This window comes from Bufo gargarizans, chromosome 2, assembly GCF_014858855.1.
Source record: "Bufo gargarizans isolate SCDJY-AF-19 chromosome 2, ASM1485885v1, whole genome shotgun sequence".
In the NCBI taxonomy this organism is placed as follows: Eukaryota; Metazoa; Chordata; class Amphibia; order Anura; family Bufonidae; genus Bufo; species Bufo gargarizans.
This window is the reverse complement of record NC_058081.1, coordinates 50,803,547-50,824,696: the sequence shown is the minus strand read 5'-3', so window position 1 is coordinate 50,824,696 and position 21,150 is coordinate 50,803,547. Positions and strand designations below refer to the sequence as shown.

The 21,150-nt window shown below is 39.4% G+C and overlaps 1 gene segment (V, D, J or C); it reads right to left on the bottom strand.

Moving 5' to 3' along the window:
• Positions 1 to 5,663: 5,663 nt before the first annotated feature.
• LOC122925589 lies at positions 5,664 to 9,285 on the bottom strand. The segment is given in 2 exon segments: positions 5,664 to 6,096; positions 9,228 to 9,285. Coding segments are annotated over 2 exon segments (486 nt in total).
• Between the last annotated feature and the right edge of the window lie 11,865 nt (positions 9,286 to 21,150).

Below are 21,150 nucleotides of genomic sequence, written 5' to 3'. Positions count from 1 at the left end.
ATCTGAAGTAGAGACTTCTATCCAGCCAATCTGCTTCATATATGCATCCAACATCTCACAAGGGTGTAGGGGAATCTCATCAAAAGTTACTGTAGGTGCGTCAATCCTATGATGCATCAGAAGGAAGCTCAGGTTTATGCTTGCTTTACTTTGGGAGGAACATATCCTTTACCCACTGGTACCTGTAGATAACTCTATATGAGTAGATTGATCTGGATAGATTCTGGCCAGAAATTTTTGGAAATTATTCAAAACTTCGACCCTTGCTGTATTATATCATATACTGTGGGTCCTTCATTGAATAACTTGTCCCCAATAATGATCAGTGAGCTATCTCTCATCATGCCATCCAGGGTCAGGTCAACAGGGGGAGCTTGTGCTTTCCTAATCCATTAAATCAGTCATAACTGACATTTAGACCTGGCATCATGTTTGATGTATGAGCAAAGAAGATAGTAGAACTCACATATAGCTCCTTTTTTCGTGAAGCAGCTCCCTCTGCCTCTCCCTCAGCAGGCAGTCACAGCACAATCTGAAGTAGAGACTTCTATCTGCTTCATATCCTTATATGTGTCCAACGTCTAACAAGAGTGTTGAGGGATCTCATCAAAAGCCTAGGTTTTTACCCTCTTTACTTTTGGAGGAACATGTCCTGTACCCACTGGTACCTGTAGAGAACTGTACATGAGTAAATGGATCTGGATACTGTAGATCCTGGCCAGAAATGTATGTAAAATTTTGTAAATATTTCTAAATTATAACTCAGACACATTGATGGGCCTAATAAACAAGTGATCAGGGAGGCGCCTCGTATCATGCCACCCGGGAGCAGATCAACAGGGACGCTTGCGCCAGCCTAATGAATTCAGTCAGTCGTGACTGGCATGCAGCCCAGTACTTGGCATTGTGTGTGATGGGTGCATGTGAGAAGAGGATGGCATATAGACGTACACAAACACATACCTTGATAAAGCCTCTGTGACTTTGGGAGAATATTTCCATATAACAATCAGGACGTGGCCATTTTTAATCAGTTAGGGGCTTTTTTTAAAGCATTTTTATTTAATTTTTTTTGCAAGATGGTGCCCACAAATGCCATTGTATAGCAACTATTTCTGCAGTCAAGAAGTGACAACTCTGGATCTCCACATTCCTGTGAGGAGCAATACTGTCAACAATGAGAAGTTAGCAGTCACTGGAGGATGGGTGGTCCTAAATGTCCTTGGGACAGCCACTAGTGAAGTCCGGTTTCATTATGCTGCTCCCCAAGCACAATGCCCTAGTTGACGATTGTGGGAAGGCAATTTCAGTGCTGTATCCCCTACTGTCTAACCCAATATGGGACATGGGTGCAAAAGATACCCAGTCCTTGGTTCCTGATTGACCTTCAATCATATAGGAAGACAGTAAGCTTTTACATGGAAGTTGTAGGCTGGAGTGCCCTAGAACAGATTTTGCATCAGGACCCAAGAGGCTTTAAGTACCACCTCAAAGAGGCACCAGGCACAGGTTGGTGGAAAACCACTCAAAGGTTGAAGGTTCCTGATGGTGTTGGAGTTTGGAAGTAACTGGATAACTCTATCGATGACGTTCCAATGACCTAGTAGGGCATATCGACAGGTGTTCTAGTCCTGAGATAATCACTTTAACTCTTCCACTAGATTAGACCACCAGGAATGTAACCATGAACTCTTTTCACTGGCCTAGACTAGTAAGGAAGTAACCAGAAACCGTTTTACTACCCTAGATCATCAGGAATATAATCATGATCATCTTTAATAACCTATACCACCAGGGATAGTAACATAGTGTATAAGGCTGAAAAAAAGACATTTGTCCATCCAGTTCGGCCTGTTATCCTGCAAGTTGATCCAGAGGAAGGCAAAAAAAAAACCTGTGAGGTAGAAGCCAATTTTCCCCACTTAAGGGGAAAAAAATTCCTTCCCGACTCCAATCAGGCAATCAGAATAACTCCCTGGATCAACGGCCCCTCTCTAGTAGCTATAGCCTGTAATATTATTACGCTCCAGAAATACATCCAGGCCCCTCTTGAATTCCTTTATTGTACTTACCATCACCACCTCCTCAGGCAGAGAGTTCCATAGTCTCACTGCTCTTACCGTAAAGAATCCTCTTCTATGTCTGTGTACAAACCTTCTTTCCTCCAGACGCAGAGGATGTCCCCTCGTCACAGTCACAGTCCTGGGGATAAATAGATGATGGGAGAGATCTCTGTACTGACCCCTGATATATTTATACATAGTAATTAGATCTCCCCTCAGTCGTCTTTTTTCTAAAGTGAATAGCCCTAATTGTGATAATCTTTCAGGGTACTGTAGTTGCCCCATTCCAGTTATTACTTTAGTTGCCCTCCTCTGGACCATCTCCAGCTCTGCTATGTCTGCTTTGTTCACTGGAGCCCAGAACTGTACACAGTACTCCATGTGTGGTCTGACTAGCGATTTGTAAAGTGGTAGGACTATGTTCTTATCACGGGCATCTATGCCCCTTTTGATGCAACCCATTATCTTATTGGCCTTGGTAGCAGCTGCCTGACACTGGTTTTTACAGCTTAGTTTGGTGTTCACTAAAATTCCTAGGTCCTTTTCCATGTCAGTGTTACCGACTGTTTTACCATTTAGTATGTACAGGTGACTTTCATTATTCCTTCCCATGTGCATAACTTTACATTTGTCAGTGTTGAACCTCATCTGCCACTTCTCTGCCCAAGCCTCTAATCTATCCAGATCCCTCTGTAGTAGTATACTCTCCTCTTCCGTGTCAATTACTTTTCACAGTTTTGTGTCATCTGCAAAAATTGATATTTTACTGTGCAAGCCTTCTACAAGATCATTAATAAATATATTGAAGAGAATAGAGCCCAATACTGACCCCTGAGGTACTCCACAAGTGACAGTGACCCAATCTGAGTGTGTACAGTTAATAACCACCCTCTGTTTTCTATCACTGAGCCAGGTACTTACCCACATACAGACGTTTTCTCCCAGTCCGAGCATTCTCATTTTATATACTAACCTTTTATGTGGTATAGTGTCAAATGCTTTGGAGAAGTCCAGATATACGACATCCATTGATTCGCCGCTGTCAAGTCTATAACTTACCTCCTCATAGAAAGTGATTAAATTAGTTTGACAAGACCGATCCCTTTAATGAAGCCATGCTGATATGGCGTTATTTGCTTATTTTCATTGAGGTACTCCAAGATGGCATCTCTTAGAAAACCTTCAAACAGTTTACCCACGACAGATGTTAAACTTAGCAGCCTATAGTTTCCAGGCTCTGTTTTTGGACCCTTTTTGAATATTGGCACCACATTTGCTATGCGCCAATCCTGTGGATCACTCCCTGTAAGTATAGAGTCCTTAAATATCAGAAATTAGGGTCTGGCTATGACATTACTTAATTCTCTTAGGATACGGAGGTGTATGCCATCTGGTCCTGGCGATTTGTCTATTTTAATCTTTTTAAGACGACGCTGTACTTCTTCCTGTGTCAGACAGGGCACACGTAATGGGGAATTAAATATTTAATAGCTTTGCTTTCTCCTCATCGCTCTCTGCAACTCCCCCCTTATTACTTTGTAGAGGGCCGACACCTTCAGATTTATACTTTTTGCCATTTATATAATTGAAAAACATTTTAGGATTAGTATTGCTCTCTTTGGCAATTAATCTCTTGGTCTCTAGTTTTGCTGCTTTTATTAGTTTTTTACATATTCTATTTTTCTCTCCTTATAGTTTTTCAGTGCTTCCTCGCTACCCTCCTGTTTTAGTGATTTAAATGCTTTCTTTTTTTCATGTATTGCTTTCTTTACCGTTCTATTTATCCACATTGTTTTGTTTTTTGTTGTTCCTTTTTTATTACATCCCTTTTTTTATTCCCATACGGTATGTACCTCTCACACTTTTGGATGCTTTTAAAAATATCCCATTTTGTGGCTGTATTTTTATTTTTGAGGACTTTGTCCCAGTTAGTTTGGCCTATAGCCTCTCTTAGTTGGCTAAATGTATCTTTTTTGAAGTTCGGTATTTTTGTTCCTCCCTGAAGAAACGCTCTTTTGAATGATAATTGGAAGGTTATTACATTATGGTCACTATTTCCCAGGTGTCCCCGACCTGCACATCTGTTATTCTGTCAGGTCTATTTGTTCATACTTGTTCATGCTAAGTCCAGTATGGCCGTCCCTCTAGTCGGGTCCTAAACCAGTTGGGAAAGGTTATTTGGTTATTGCCAAGAACCTGTTTCCTTTATTAGATGTACAGGTTTCAGTTTCCCAGTCTATATCTGGGTAGTCGAAGTCCCCCATAATAACCACCTCATTATGATTTGCCGCCTCGTCTATCTTGTTTAGTAGAAGATTTTCTGTGGACTCTGGTATATTAGGTGGTTTATAATAATCTCCTATTAGTATTTTATTATTTTTGCCTCCATGTATTTCTACCCACAGTGACTCCGCATGTTCATGTCCCTCACTTATATCTTCTCGGACTGTGGGCTTTAGACAGGACTTTACATAAAGGCAGACGCCTCCCCCTCTCCGGTTTTGGCGGTCCTTTTTTAAACAGACTGTACATTAACTGCCCAGTCATAGCTATCCTCCAGCCATGTCTCAGTTATTCCCACTATGTTATAGTCCTCCTCCCACATCACTAATTCCAGCTCCCCAGTTTTTTTAGTCAGGCTTCTGGCATTAGTATACATACATTTAAGAGGTTCATGTATAATTTTTTACCCTACACCTTTCCTTTCCCAGTCCCATTACCTTGCCCCCAGTCTCTATCTGCACTATCTTCCCATCCTATAACGTAATTACCCTCCCCCCAGTCCCTTCTAGCCATCTTCTCCCCCAACACAGCTGCCCCTTCCCCATTGAGGTGCAGCCCTTCCCTACGATAGAGCCTGTAGCCGAGAAACCACCGCCGAGTACGCTCCACCTACCTCTAACTTTGTCATTGGTTCCGATATGGACCATGACTGCTGTATCTTCTCCAGCCCCTCCCAGTGATCCGTCAATCCGATCCACGATGTGTCGAATTTGAGCGCCAAGAAGACAACACACCGTTTGACAATCCCGGTCTTTGTGACAGATCGCCCTATCTGTACCTCTAATATTTGAGTCTCCCACTACCAGCACCTGTCTGGCCTGCCCTGCTCTCCTGGTCCCCTGCTTACTGGAGCTGACATTTCCCTGACTGGCAGAGGAAGTGTCCGGCTGCAGCAGTGCTCTCCCTGAACCGATATCCCCTCATCTGCCAACCGTACAAACTTGTTGGGGTGTGTCAGATCAGGGCTAATTCTAAACCTATTTTCTGCCCTAGACCACCATAAATGTAACCATCAACCTGTTCACTACCCTAGAACACCAAGATTGTAACCATGAACCTCTTAACTGCACTACACTATAAGGGATATAACCATGAACTTCTTTATTGTCCTAGACCACCAGAAATTTAACTGCACACCTTTTCATTGCTCTAGACCACCAGGGATGTAACCATAAACCTCTTCATTGTCCTTGATGGCAAAGGATGTTACTATTACTGCTGTTCAGGGTTGTGGGTGGCATTGAAGGTTGAAAGGGACTGCAGAAAAACGTAAGAGTAGTTGAGCGACCCGTAATAGGGACAATAGAAAAATCTCTTGTAATCTAGGACAGTGAAAGGTTGATAGATAGGAGATTAAAACTGGATTGACACTGACCTGTGATGGGACCTTTCACCACAATGACCAGGGTCCCATTACCTTTTCTGTTGGTTACAGGAAGAGGGCTATAGATTGTCATCGCACAGATATAAAGAGCACTGTCCTCAGGAGTCACATTACTGATAGTTATATAGCTATTTCCTGACAAATCAGTTTTGAGGGACATCCGAGGGTCAGACAGGTCTGTTATGTTTTTCTCCACAACGCCTTGTATGGTCTTGAACTCATAGATAACCACATGCTTCCAAGACCACCAGAAGGTAGCAGCAGATACTGCAGGATGGGAAAAAGAGCAGTGAAGGACGACGGGATCTCCTTCATAGACATGAACCGAATCTGGCCACTGGGAGATGTTCCAAGAAGACACAAAACCTGGGAGAACAAGATAATTTGAGAATAAAAAAATCTCAAATCTATCTATCTCATATAAATCTATTAAATACATATATAAAGGAGATACCCAGATTATACCAGCATGGTCCATATCACTATATACAAGAAGATGTATAACTTATACCAGCTGTACATATATAATTATATACAGGAGATACCCAGGTTATACCAGCATGGTCCATATCACTATATACAAGAAGATGTATAACTTATACCAGCTGTACATATATAATTATATACAGGAGATGCCCAGGTTATACCAGCTGTACATATATAATTATATACAGGAGATGCCCAGGTTATACCAGCATGCTCCATATCACTATATACAAGAAGATGTATAACTTATACCAGCTGTACATATATAATTATATACAGGAGATACCCGGGTTATACCAGCATGGTCCATATCACTATATACAAGACGATGTATAACTTATACCAGCTGTACATATATAATTATATACAGGAGATACCCAGGTTATACCAGCATGGTCCATATCACTATATACAAGAAGATGTATAACTTATACCAGCTGTACATATATAATTATATACAGGAGATGCCCAGGTTATACCAGCATGGTCCATATCACTATATACAAGACGATGTATAACTTATACCAGCTGTACATATATAATTATATACAGGAGATGCCCAGGTTATACCAGCATGCTCCATATCACTATATACAAGATGTATAACTTATACCAGCTGTACATATATAATTATATACAGGAGATACCCAGGTTATACCAGCATGCTCCATATCACTATATACAAGAAGATGTATAACTTATACCAGCTGTACATATATAATTATATACAGGAGATGCCCAGGTTATACCAGCATGGTCCATATCACTATATACAAGAAGATGTATAACTTATACCAGCTGTATATATATAATTATATACAGGAGGTGCCCAGGTTATACCAGCATGGTCCATATCACTATATACAGGAAGATGTATAACTTATACCAGCTGTAATATATAATTATATACAGGAGATGCCCAGGTTATACCAGCATGGTCCATATCACTATATACAAGAAGATGTATAACTTATACCAGCTGTATATATATAATTATATACAGGAGGTGCCCAGGTTATACCAGCATGCTCCATATCACTATATACAAGAAGATGTATAACTTATACCAGCCGTACATATATAATTATATACAGGAGATGCCCAGGTTATACCAGCATGGTCCATATCACTATATACAGGAAGATGTATAACTTATACCAGCTGTACATATATAATTATATACAGGAGATACCCAGGTTATACCAGCATGGTCCATATCACTATATACAGGAAGATGTATAACTTATACCAGCTGTATATATATAATTATATACAGGAGGTGCCCAGGTTATACCAGCATGCTCCATATCACTATATACAAGAAGATGTATAACTTATACCAGCTGTACATATATAATCATATACAGGAGATGCCCAGGTTATACCAGCATGGTCCATATCACTATATACAAGAAGATGTATAACTTATACCAGCCGTACATATATAATTATATACAGGAGATGCCCAGGTTATACCAGCATGGTCCATATCACTATATACAAGAAGATGTATAACTTATACCAGCTGTACATATATAATTATATACAGGAGATGCCCAGGTTATACCAGCATGCTCCATATCACTATATACAAGAAGATGTATAACTTATACCAGCTGTACATATATAATTATATATAGGAGATGCCCAGGTTATACCAGCATGCTCCATATCACTATATACAAGAAGATATATAACTTATACCAGCTGTGCATATATAATTATATACAGGAGATGCCCAGGTTATACCAGCATGGTCCATATCACTATATACAAGAAGATGTATAACTTATACCAGCTGTACATATATAATCATATACAGGAGATGCCCAGGTTATACCAGCATGGTCCATATCACTATATACAAGAAGATGTATAACTTATACCAGCCGTACATATATAATTATATACAGGAGATGCCCAGGTTATACCAGCATGGTCCATATCACTATATACAAGAAGATGTATAACTTATACCAGCTGTACATATATAATTATATACAGGAGATGCCCAGGTTATACCAGCATGGTCCATATCACTATATACAAGAAGATGTATAACTTATACCAGCTGTACATATATAATTATATATAGGAGATGCCCAGGTTATACCAGCATGCTCCATATCACTATATACAAGAAGATATATAACTTATACCAGCTGTGCATATATAATTATATACAGGAGATGCCCAGGTTAAACCAGTATGCTCCATATCACTATATACAGGAAGATGTATAACTTATACCAGCTGTACATAAATAATTATGTACAGGAGATGCCCAGGTTATACCAGCATGGTCCATATCACTGTATACAAGAAGATGCATAACTTATACCGGCTGTACATATATAATTATATGCAGGAGATACCCAGGTTATACCAGCATGCTCCATATCACTATATACAAGAAGATGTATAACTTATACCAGCTGTATATATATAATTATATACAGGAGATGCCCAGGTTATACCAGCATGCTCCATATCACTATATACAGGAAGATGTATAACTGATACCAGCTGTACATATATAATTATATACAGGAGATGCCCAGGTTATACCAGCATGGTCCGTATCACTATATACAAGAAGATGTATAACTTATACCAGCTGTATATATATATAATTATATACAGGAGATGCCCAGGTTATACCAGCATGGTCCATATCACTATATACAAGAAGATGTATAACTTATACCAGCTGTATATATATAATTATATACAGGAGATGCCCAGGTTATACCAGCATGGTCCATATCACTATATACAAGAAGATGTATAACTTATACCAGCTGTATATATATAATTATATACAGGAGATGCCCAGGTTATACCAGCATGGTCCGTATCACTATATACAAGAAGATGTATAACTTATACCAGCTGCACATATATAATTATATACTGGAGATACCCAGGTTATACCAGCACGGTCCATATCACTATATATAAGATGATAAGCCTAAATGAATGTTTGTTATTTTCTTGACCGTGTTGTTCACCTGAGAGAAGAACCGATATAATCCAGGTAGTCCTCATCTCTATGCTCTGCTTGTACATTCGTTTTCTCTAGTCACAATATAATTATTGAGGTCAGCAGGCTCCTCCTTACTTGCCCATACTATAGAGTCCTTCATCCTGCCGCCTACATGTATATTACACCTCGATGATTCTAGGTCAAGTTGGTATTTACGGGTATATGCAGGATGTCTGAGGTTGAATAAAACTTATGTTCGAGCATATGACAGCTCGTTCCTTGGTCATGTGGTAACCACAGGAAAGGCTTATGACCAGAGTCGTAACTATTAGGGGTGTAGAGGTAACAGTTGCTACCGGTCCCAGGAGCCTGAGGGGGCCCAAAAACTCTTACTCTTATTATAGAAACTGTATGCTGGTCAGGTTACACCTCTGGCTGGACGGAAGGTGATAGGTCAAGAAATTGGCAAGGGGGGCTGCCGTTTCAATTTTTTCCTCAGGAAGCATGAAGGCTATGTGCTTCCCTGGCCACAAAGCACTGAGGGAAGGGGGCCCAAGCTGAAATCTTGCACCAGGGCTCATGAGCCTTTAGCTACGTCCCTGCTCATGATGAAGTAGCCTTGAGCACTTTACAATTGTTAAGTAATTTTTAATATCCGTGTGATCGATCTAGTTTCCTCACAACGTCTTGAGGTCATGAACTTTGTTTCATCACTGGTTTTAATATTCCAGTTAGATCTTCGGTCTGTTTTCTTAGTCTGCCTTTCAGCCCATATTATATGCTTATTTATATTGCTGTCCTCTTAGTCTGCTCAAGATTTTACTTTAATAGCCTGGATTTGCTCTTTGTCCTGCAACTGGTGGCAAGAGATTTCAACCATGGTCAGCCCTATGGAGCTGAGTCATCTAATCTCCCAACTGGATCCATGTCTGCATAGGCCCTGATCTCTCCGCCCACTTTATCTATTCCTTATTCTTTTCAACTCTTCCTAAGGTTGAACTGCTTCATATCTACTTATTATCTAAATCTCTACATCGAGGGGGATCTCATAAGATCACAAACATGGTTCCTCATCTATTTCAGGACATTCCACAGTTTCAGAAAGTTGTGGGACTCCATGACTGATGCTTTGAATGAAGAGTCGGAGTTCAACCAAAGACTTAGTTGACGGGACCAAGTGCTGGGGCCTCCGTGCTCAGGTGAGAAGTAGAGGTCCAAGACTGAAGGTCCACCATTGGCATAATTGTTGGGGCAGTCTAAAATAGTAGGCTCCCATGTAAAACTATAACAGAGCTTTCTACCACTTATAATACTGGTGTCTTCTTATGTGGGAAAAGGATCTTTGGGTAACCTTAGGCTCTGTGCCCAGTAACAGGCCCATATCATTTCCATGACTTATTTCTATGATAGCTTCACAAGTACTAAAGACAGGCATGAGGGCCACAAATGCAGGGGCCCATGCTTAATGTCTTATAACTCAGCTACACATGTGCTCTAATAATTCGATATGTGGAAACCTCAGTGCATCTACCACATTATGTATTTCTTCTTTTGTCTGCACAGTATTTTACTTACTTGAGCAGAAGTTTATGCTCCAGAGCTGCTTTTCCATCTAAAAATGGGGCAGGAAGTTGTAGCCTCACGGTGGTCTTTTTACTTAGTCTCATATCTTTACCTTCTGTTTACACTAGTTTTTCTCACACCAATACATAACTAAATACACCTGATAGACCAGATGGTACACCAATACTTAAAGGGTTTGTCCAGGACACGATAATTGCCTACAAATCATGTAAAATCCATGTGCTAATGAAATAAAGATATATAGACTTCACACAAGTAGAGTTATGACGTCTTTTTATGTCACTTGATTCTCCCAAAGGTCCCAGTGTGGGTTCTTCTTCACCATCTGGAGCCCTGAACTATCTTTCCCAGGTTGTCTACACACAACACAACACATATTTGTTCAATGATTATGCGCACACTACACCAAGAGTAAGTCTACCCTGCTTCTACCCCCAATCTTGTTTACTACTTACTTACTCACCTGGTCTACTGGATGACCCCTTTAAGTAGATGTATTATATGGGTTACCATAACTGTACAGGGAGTGCAGAATTATTAGGCAAATGAGTATTTTGAACACATCATCCTCTTTATGCATGTTGTCTTACCCCAAGCTGTATAGGCTCGAAAGCCTACTACCAATTAAGCATATTAGGTGATGTGCATCTCTGTAATGAGAAGGGGTGTGGTCTAATGACATCAACACCCTATATCAGGTGTGCATAATTATTAGGCAACTTCCTTTCCTTTGGCAAAATGGGTCAAAAGAAGGACTTGACAGGCTCAGAAAAGGCAAAAATAGTGAGATATCTTGCAGAGGGATGCAGCACTCTTAAAATTGCAAAGCTTCTGAAGCGTGATCATCGAACAATCAAGCGTTTCATTCAAAATAGTCAACAGGGTCGCAAGAAGCGTGTGGAAAAACCAAGGCGCAAAATAACTGCCCATGAACTGAGAAAAGTCAAGCGTGCAGCTGCCAAGATGCCACTTGCCACCAGTTTGGCCATATTTCAGAGCTGCAACATCACTGGAGTGCCCAAAAGCACAAGGTGTGCAATACTCAGAGACATGGCCAAGGTAAGAAAGGCTGAAAGACGACCACCACTGAACAAGACACACAAGCTGAAACGTCAAGACTGGGCCAAGAAATATCTCAAGACTGATTTTTCAAAGGTTTTATGGACTGATGAAATGAGAGTGAGTCTTGATGGGCCAGATGGATGGGCCTGTGGCTGGATTGGTAAAGGGCAGAGAGCTCCAATCCGACTCAGACGCCAGCAAGGTGGAGGTGGAGTACTGGTTTGGGCTGGTATCATCAAAGATGAGCTTGTGGGGCCTTTTTGGGTTGAGGATGGAGTCAAGCTCAACTCCCAGTCCTACTGCCAGTTTCTGGAAGACACCTTTTTCAAGCAGTGGTACAGGAAGAAGTCTGCATCCTTCAAGAAACATGATTTTCATGCAGGACAATGCTCCATCACACGCGTCCAAGTACTCCACAGCGTGGCTGGCAAGAAAGGGTATAAAAGAAGAAAATCTAATGACATGGCCTCCTTGTTCACCTGATCTGAACCCCATTGAGAACCTGTGGTCCATCATCAAATGTGAGATTTACAAGGAGGGAAAACAGAACACCTCTCTGAACAGTGTCTGGGAGGCTGTGGTTGCTGCTGCACGCAATGTTGATGGTGAACAGATCAAAACACTGACAGTATCCAAGGATGGCAGGCTTTTGAGTGTCCTTGCAAAGAAAGGTGGCTATATTGGTCACTGATTTGTTTTTGTTTTGTTTTTGAATGTCAGAAATGTATATTTGTGAATGTTGAGATGTTATATTGGTTTCACTGGTAAAAATAAATAATTGAAATGGGTATATATTTGTTTTTTGTTAAGTTGCCTAATAATTATGCACAGTAATAGTCACCTGCACACACAGATATCCCCCTAAAATAGCTAAAACTAAAAACAAACTAAAAACTACTTCCAAAAATATTCAGCTTGGATATAAATGAGTTTTTTGGGTTCATTGAGAACATGGTTGTTGTTCAATAATAAAATTAATCCTCAAAAATACAACTTGCCTAATAATTATGCACTCCTTGTATGAGCCATAAATGACTAATAAGTACGAAACCCAAAACTAGAATCTGGCTACGCTCTTTCCATAATTCTCAAAGACATGAACGTTCTGCCACCTTATTCTCCAATGACTGAATGTAGCCACCTCATCTGTTGGACATCATATATTATCATGAGGATATCCCTTTAACTATTTTTGCACTTTTTGGTGGTTATCTCCTGTGTTTCTCTCCATTAAAATGCAAAGCTACTTTTAAACTTCTGTTGGTTGTCATTGGTAACAGACCACATCTCCACTTGCCGTCAGACATGTGACCTAATAGCTTGACTGTATAATTGTCATGAGGCTTCCCACAATGCACTGCTATCCAGTAACAGGAAAACAACAGTCAACCATTTTCAGCATGGATGGAATAGAGATCATCATGTACCTGTGGATTTTAATTGGGGTATTGTTCTTCAAAGGTTCTCTTTTACAGGCTTTCGTCATGTTTCTTCATTAAAGAGGTTGTCCAGCCATTTTTAATCTTTAGAAAAATGCTGTGTGCAAGAAATAGGAGTAGAACCTGACTCCCGACCCTACCCCCTACTTCAGCGTTTTATTCACACAAATAACAATGCGTTACTTTGCAGTCTTGGTGTTACTTCACACAAATTGGAAAGTTCATATAAGACAAGTCCCCTTGATGTCAGTTCTGCCTCCAGCAGTCCACGGCAGGCTTTAGGGGGCCTGTTTTCTCGGCCCATGGGTCTCAGCCCTCCAACCTGACACCAAGCCTCAGATCCCAACACAGAGATCCTGCTGCTGAGCCCATCTCCCTATTTAAGGACAGCCAGGTACTGCCAAAAACCCAGACTGGCAATTAAAATCCAGTCCGGTATTTGACCCCACCTGGCTGCAAAGAAGCCAAGCAGCACATGCTGGGACCTGTTTTCCCAGACCACTCCCCTCACTGTGTCAAAAAAAAAAAAAATGTATATATATATTACGGATTGCACTATATATTTTCCCTTTTTCAGAGGTTACGTGTGATGATAAGGACAGCTGTCACTTCAAGATTTGCATCTGGAAGACTGTCTAATGCCATGCTTATTTTATTAAATGCCACATTTTATTCATAATTTTGTGTACAAAACTCAACCAAAGAAAATGAAATCATATTTAATCACTAATCACATATAGACTAATGGATTAAAGCCTATGGCATAGATATAATAGCATAAACTACCTATAAAATGGATGCCAGACCGCTTATAATCAATATAAATTTTATAACTACTATAATACTGCTCCTATGTACAAGAATATAACTACTATAATACTGCTCCTATGTACAAGAATATAACTACTATAATACTGCTCCTATGTACAAGAATATAACTACTATAATACTGCTCCTATGTACAAGAATATAACTACTATAATACTGCTCCTATGTACAAGAATATAACTACTATAATACTGCTCCTATGTACAAGAATATAACTACTATAATACTGCTCCTATGTACAAGAATATAACTACTATAATACTGCTCCTATGTACAAGAATATAACTACTATAATACTGCTCCTATGTACAAGAATATAACTACTATAATACTGCTCCTATGTACAAGAATACTACTACTATAATACTGCTCCTATGTACAACAATATAACTGCTATAATACTGCCTCCTATGCACAAGAATATAACTACTATAATACTGCTCCTATGTACAAGAATATAACTACTATAATACTGCTCCTATGTACAAGAATATAACTACTATAATACTGCTCCTATGTACAAGAATATAACTACTATAATACTGCTCCTATGTACAAGAATATAACTACTATAATACTGCTCCTATGTACAAGAATACTACTACTATAATACTGCCTCCTATGTACAAGAATATAACTACTATAATACTGCTCCTATGTGCAAGAATATAACTACTATAATGCTGCTCCTATGTACAAGAATATAACTACTATAATACTGCCTCCTATGTACAAGAATATAACTACTATAATACTGCCTCCAATGTACAAGAATATAACTACTATAATACTGCTCCTATGTACAAGAATATAACTACTATAATACTGCTCCTATGTACAAGAATATAACTACTATAATACTGCTCCTATGTACAAGAATATAACTACTATAATACTGCTTCTATGTACAAGAATATAACTACTATAATACTGCTCCTATGTACAAGAATATAACTACTATAATACTGCCTCCTATGTACAAGAATATTACTACTATAATACTGCTCCTATGTACAAGAATATAACTGCTATAATACTGCTCCCTATATACAAGAATATAACTACTATAATACTGCTCCTATGTACAGGAATATAACTACTATAATACTGCTCCTATGTACAAGAATATAACTACTATAATACTGCACCTATGTACAAGAATATAACTACTATAATACTGCTCCTATGTACAAGAATATAACTACTATAATACTTCTATGTACAAGAATATAACTACTATAATACTGCTCCTATGTACAAGAATATAACTACTATAATACTTCTATGTACAATAATATAACTACTATAATACTGCACCTATGTACAAGAATATAACTACTATAATACTGCTCCTATGTACAAGAATATAACTACTATAATACTGCTCATGTGTACAAGAATATAACTACTATAATACTGCTCCTATGTACAAGAATACAACTACTATAATACTGCTCCTATGTACAAGAATATAACTACTATAATACTGCTCCTATGTACAGGAATATGACTGCTATATTAGTTCCCTCTATAAACAAGTAGCAGTAGGTGCACTTTTCACTGGGATTTTATCTTTTGCAGTTTTGATGAGAACCTGCCATGTTTGTGGAGGATAGATTTGAGGTCAGGATCTCACATTTGCACATTTTCACTATAGGACGTCATTTCTGGTCTTTGTTTTTTCATCGTTGTTTTTCTCGTGTCCATTTGAGTGAATATAACGGTTTAGCGGCTGCTTTGTCAGGGTCAGTGGAGGATCATCTACCTTATGATGTGTGAAATCCATGATAATCCCTCGGATGCTGGAGCCTGTCCATTATCTCTTGCCCCTGGGATAATCACCATATAGACAGCATACTTTAGGATCGATGACCGGCAGCAAACTAGGGCCATGTCTACTAAACTGTGCAGATGTTTGCAGTGTGTACAGTATAATTTGAGACTCAATAACTGTGGTAATAGAGCTGTACGCCTCTCAGCTTACGCGGTATGTGGCTGTATGCGGTCTTAGATCATGGCATCGCTAGGGGGCATATTACACATGATGGGATTAGATACATTAGCTCTGCAGCACAATGGAGCTTATTTATTAATCCTGTAGATGGCGTAGGATTATGCCGTCTATTACCTGCACCACATTTATCACATTTAACATATTCTTGTAAATATGAGCAGTATTATAGTAGTTATATTCTTGTACATAGGAGGCAGTATTATTGTGGGTATATTCTTGTACATAGGAGGCAGTATTATTGTGGGTATATTCTTGTACATAGGAGCAGTATTATAGTAGTTATATTCTTGTACATAGGAGCAGTATTATAGTAGTTATATTCTTGTACATAGGAGCAGTATTATAGTAAATATATTCTTGTACATAGGAGCAGTATTATAGTAGTTATATTCTTGTACATAGGAGGCAGTATTATAGTAGTTATATTCTTGTACATAGGAGCAGTATTATAGTAGTTATATTCTTGTACATAGGAGCAGTATTATAGTAGTTATATACTTGTACATAGGAACAGTATTATAGTAGTTATATTCTTGTACATAGGAGCAGTATTATAGTAGTTATATTCTTGTATATGGGGGGGGGCAGTATTATAGTAGTTATATTCTTGTACATAGGGAGCAGTATTATAGTAGTTATATTCTTATACATAGGAGCAGTATTATAGTAGGTATATTCTTGTACATAGGAGCAGTATTATAGTAGTTATATTATTGTACATAGGAGGCAGTATTATAGTAGTTATAGTCTTGTACATAGGAGGCAGTATTATTGTAGCTATATTCTTGTACATAGGAGGCAGTATTATAGTAGTTATATTCTTGTACATAGCAGCAGTATTATAGTAGTTATATTCTTGTACATAGGAGGCAGTATTATAGTAGTTATATTCTTGTACACAGGAGGCAGTATTATAGTAGTTATATTCTTGCACATAGGAGCAGTATTATAGTAGTTATATTCTTGTACATAGGAGCAGTATTATAGTAGTTATATTCTTGTACATAGGAGCAGTATTATAGTAGTTATATTCTTGTATATAGGGGGCAGTATTATAGTAGTTATATTCTTGTACATAGGAGCAGTATTATAGTAGTTGTATTCTTGTATATAGGGGGCAGTATTATAGTAGTTATATTCTTGTACATAGGAGCAGTATTATAGTAGTTATATTCTTATACATAGGAGCAGTATTATAGTAGTTATATTCTTGTACATAGGAGCAGTATTATAGTAGTTATATTCTTGTACATAGGAGCAGTATTATAGTAGTTATATTCTTGTACATAGGAGCAGTATTATAGTAGTTATATTCTTGTTCATAGTGAGCAGTATTATAGCAGTTATATTCTTGTACATAGGAGCAGTATTATAGTAGTTATATTCTTATACATAGGGAGCAGTATTATAGTAGTTATATTCTTGTACATAGGGAGCAGTATTATAGTAGTTATATTCTTGTACATAGGAACAGTATTATAGTAGTTATATTCTTGTACATAGGAGGCAGTATTATAGTAGTTATATTCTTGTACATAGGAGCAGTATTATAGTAGTTATATTCTTGTACATAGGGAGCAGTATTATAGTAGTTATATTCTTGTACATAGGAGGCAGTACTATAGTAGTTATATTCTTGTACATAGGAGGCAGTATTATAGTAGTTATATTCTTGTACATAGGAGCAGTATTATAGTAGTTATATTCTTGTACATAGGAGGCAGTATTATAGTAGTTATATTCTTGTACATTAGAGCAGTATTATAGTAGGTATATTCTTGTACATAGGAGGCAGTATTATAGTAGTTATAAAATTTATATTGATTATAAGCGGTCTGGCATCCATTTTATAGGTAGTTTATGCTATTATATCTATGCCACAAGCTTCAACCCATTAGTCTATATGTGATTAGTGATTAAATATGATTTCATTTTCTTTGGTTAAGTTTTGCCTCATTTTTGGTTTCTGCACTACATTTATCACATTTGACACTTTTATCTAATTTCCTACCACTGAAGAGCCGGAGTGAGAGGCACTTCGGGCAAGAAGCAGGCTGCAAGCAGGATCAGCCAACTACTCCTGCGGATGGACCTGCCAAGAAGAAGGGAAGGAAGGCTGCAAAGTCTGGGCAACAGAGTATGGGAGCGGAGGAGAAGTTGAGTAGTGCAGCGCTTGTGCCCACCAGGGTGACCAGCGGTGGGCACAGGCAGCCATAACAGTACCCCCCCCCCCCCCCTTTCTCCATCTATTCGCTGGTCTACGCAGATGACAGACTCTTTTTAGAAAACCCGGACATTAATGTTCTCAGCATGCTCTCAAGATCTCTCCTTTGGGCCAAAATCTTTTCCATCTGCCAGGTAGAAGGTCTTCATGTCCAGAATATTCTTGACTTCATTATCTGAACCAACAGGAGTAGAAACCGGAACCAAAGATCTGGAGTAATGGTTAAACACAACTGGTTTGAAAAGAGAAACATGAAAATAACTATGGATGAGTAGAGATGAAGGAAGATACGTTCAGCGGACTTCTTCATGTGAGCATAAGCCTGCAAGAGAGTATGAGAGGTCTTGATCTCTCATCATATCTGGAAGTAATTATTTACAGAAGAGACGGAACTCCAGAAGAGACTGGTATTTGAAGAGGGACCCACAAATGTCAACCATACAAAACAACGAAAGGAGATATGCAATTCACTGGGATGGATATTGTAAGAGAACTCCGTCTAAGGAAGCAACGAAACTCAGTCATCATGACGTGGAAAAATAAAGTGTTGCAGACAAAGAAAGAAAGGAAAGAACTGGAGAACTTAGAATCTGCATGGTCAAGCATAAGAGTCAGCAAGGTAACCTGCGACTACAGCCATTCAGACTTTGCTGCTGTGGGGAACACTGTTAAAACACCCTTCACGCTTGGACACGTCCTGGCCAGAAATGCCATCATAACCCTATATCCCACATTGGACACTACAGACAGTATTGTCCAGGTACTGGAGCCAGCCATAGATTCGACTGAGAGAGACTTTAGCAAGACAGAGAGGAAAGAGCCATAATTACCATTCTTGCCTAAGTCTATACATTATTATCTTGGAGAGAATTGCGCTGTGTATAGTTGGAGCTGTGCTTTGCTATAATTAAATGTATTACAAATCCTATTTTAAACTAAGTTTATACTTCTACTACTGGCTTGTTTTCTGAGTCCTGCATTATATTCTGACCTTTGCATTCTACACATCCTGCTTTAAACCTATCTAAAACCATAACATCAAGGGCAACCCAGCTACCATCAGGAACCAGCCACAGAATCGGGGTGTGTCCTAAGAGAAGAAAGGGTGCCTCCTCCTTTCCGATCCATGGCCCTAGGGAGCAACGGTTTCAGAACAGCTGCCGTGATTGACTGTGACAACCCGAGCCATTACCGTTCCCATCCTCCACTCCCGCTTCTCCAAATGCAAATCCTTGATGTGCCTAGAGATCGTAGGCCATCAATAATGTTGGGAGATCAAAGTTGCAGACTTTTGGAGACCTGGGTGCCCAGCAAGTTTAAAAGCAATGCTCCCAAGCCAGAATCTGCTACCTTTTGGTCAAGGAGGCAAATGTCTTGCCAGGTGGAATGTCCTTCAGAATTGGACTGTCAGGAATGATGTGGGCAGGATCTATAGTGTGCTGGGGCTCCTCTAGCCAGTCAGCTTTGTTGAATGGAAGAGCCCCAGACATTATGGAGGGGTTCACATGGCAATACTGTCATTGCCTTTTATCCATTAACTTGTCTCTGGGCGGAATAGGTTTTCTGCCCAGTGATAACATATCTGTTTTGAGCTTAAGATTATGGAGGGAAAAGATTTCCCGCTCTTTCTGGGGTCACTAGGCAGAAGTTTTATTCTGCCCAGTGATTTATCCTTAATTGACCTATTGTCTCCCAGGGCTCCGGGTAGGGTTACCCGGACACTGGTAACAAGGGTCTAATTGGTGGAGAGGTTTTGAAGCGGGCTATAAATATCCGAGCTCCATGGGATGGTTTGCCTTTGATCTGCGCCTGCCCGTGGAGCCGGATCCTGAGTGCCCCCTCCCACGAGCCCCATTCTGTTAGTTGTGGACATGGTTTTGCCATGGGTGGTTTAAGGATAGTCATCCCGTAATGGGATGGACTCTAATGTATATATATTTATGGTTAATTGAGTCTGAGTTTATGACTAGGCTCATAAGTGGTTTGGTAAAGTTTGTTTAGGTTGGTTAAATAAACAGGCCATGACCTATTTTTGACCTCCACACTTTAGTCTGTGTTTTTATTAATGTTTATTTATCTTGTGTTAAAGGGTGTTTATGCGGGGGGCATATATGACATGAACAAGAAAGGGCATCAGCCTTGGTATTCTTCTCCGCTGGGCAGGCAGAAATTCAGAACAAAGTCAAACCGAGCAGAAAGCATCAACCACCAGGCCTGGCAAGGGTTAAGGCACTAAACTGACTAAAGGTATGACAACAGGATGGCAGGGGCCCTATTGGAGATGTGTCCATTCCTCTAGAGCCAATTTAACGGCGAGCATTTCTCTGCCCCTGAGGGAATAGTTGCATTCTGCAGTAGATAAAGACTTGGAAAAGAAGCAACAAGTGACCATCCCACTGGAGGAACCTTTGGGAGAGGGCAGCCCCAGCTTTCACAGAGGACACATCCAAGTCTAAGAAGAACTGCTTAGAGACATCTAGATGAAGCAAAATTGAGGCTGTGGAGAAGGCCTGATTGAGGGTCTGGAACTCAGTTTTGGCCACAGGTGTCCACTTCCTAGTAATCATCTCTTTGCGGGTAAGTACAGAGATAGGGCTTGTAATATTAGAGAAGTATGGAACAAACTGCCAGTAATTGCCAAAACTCGGAGACCATTAGAGTAATGCCATTGCAAAACCATCTCTAGCTATTCAGGATCCAAGCGTATACACTTGTCTGAAATTATGGAGCCAAGTAAGGGTAGGGATGTTGTCTCGAACAGGCAGCTTTTAAAATTTGGCATGCAGTCTGCTCTCTT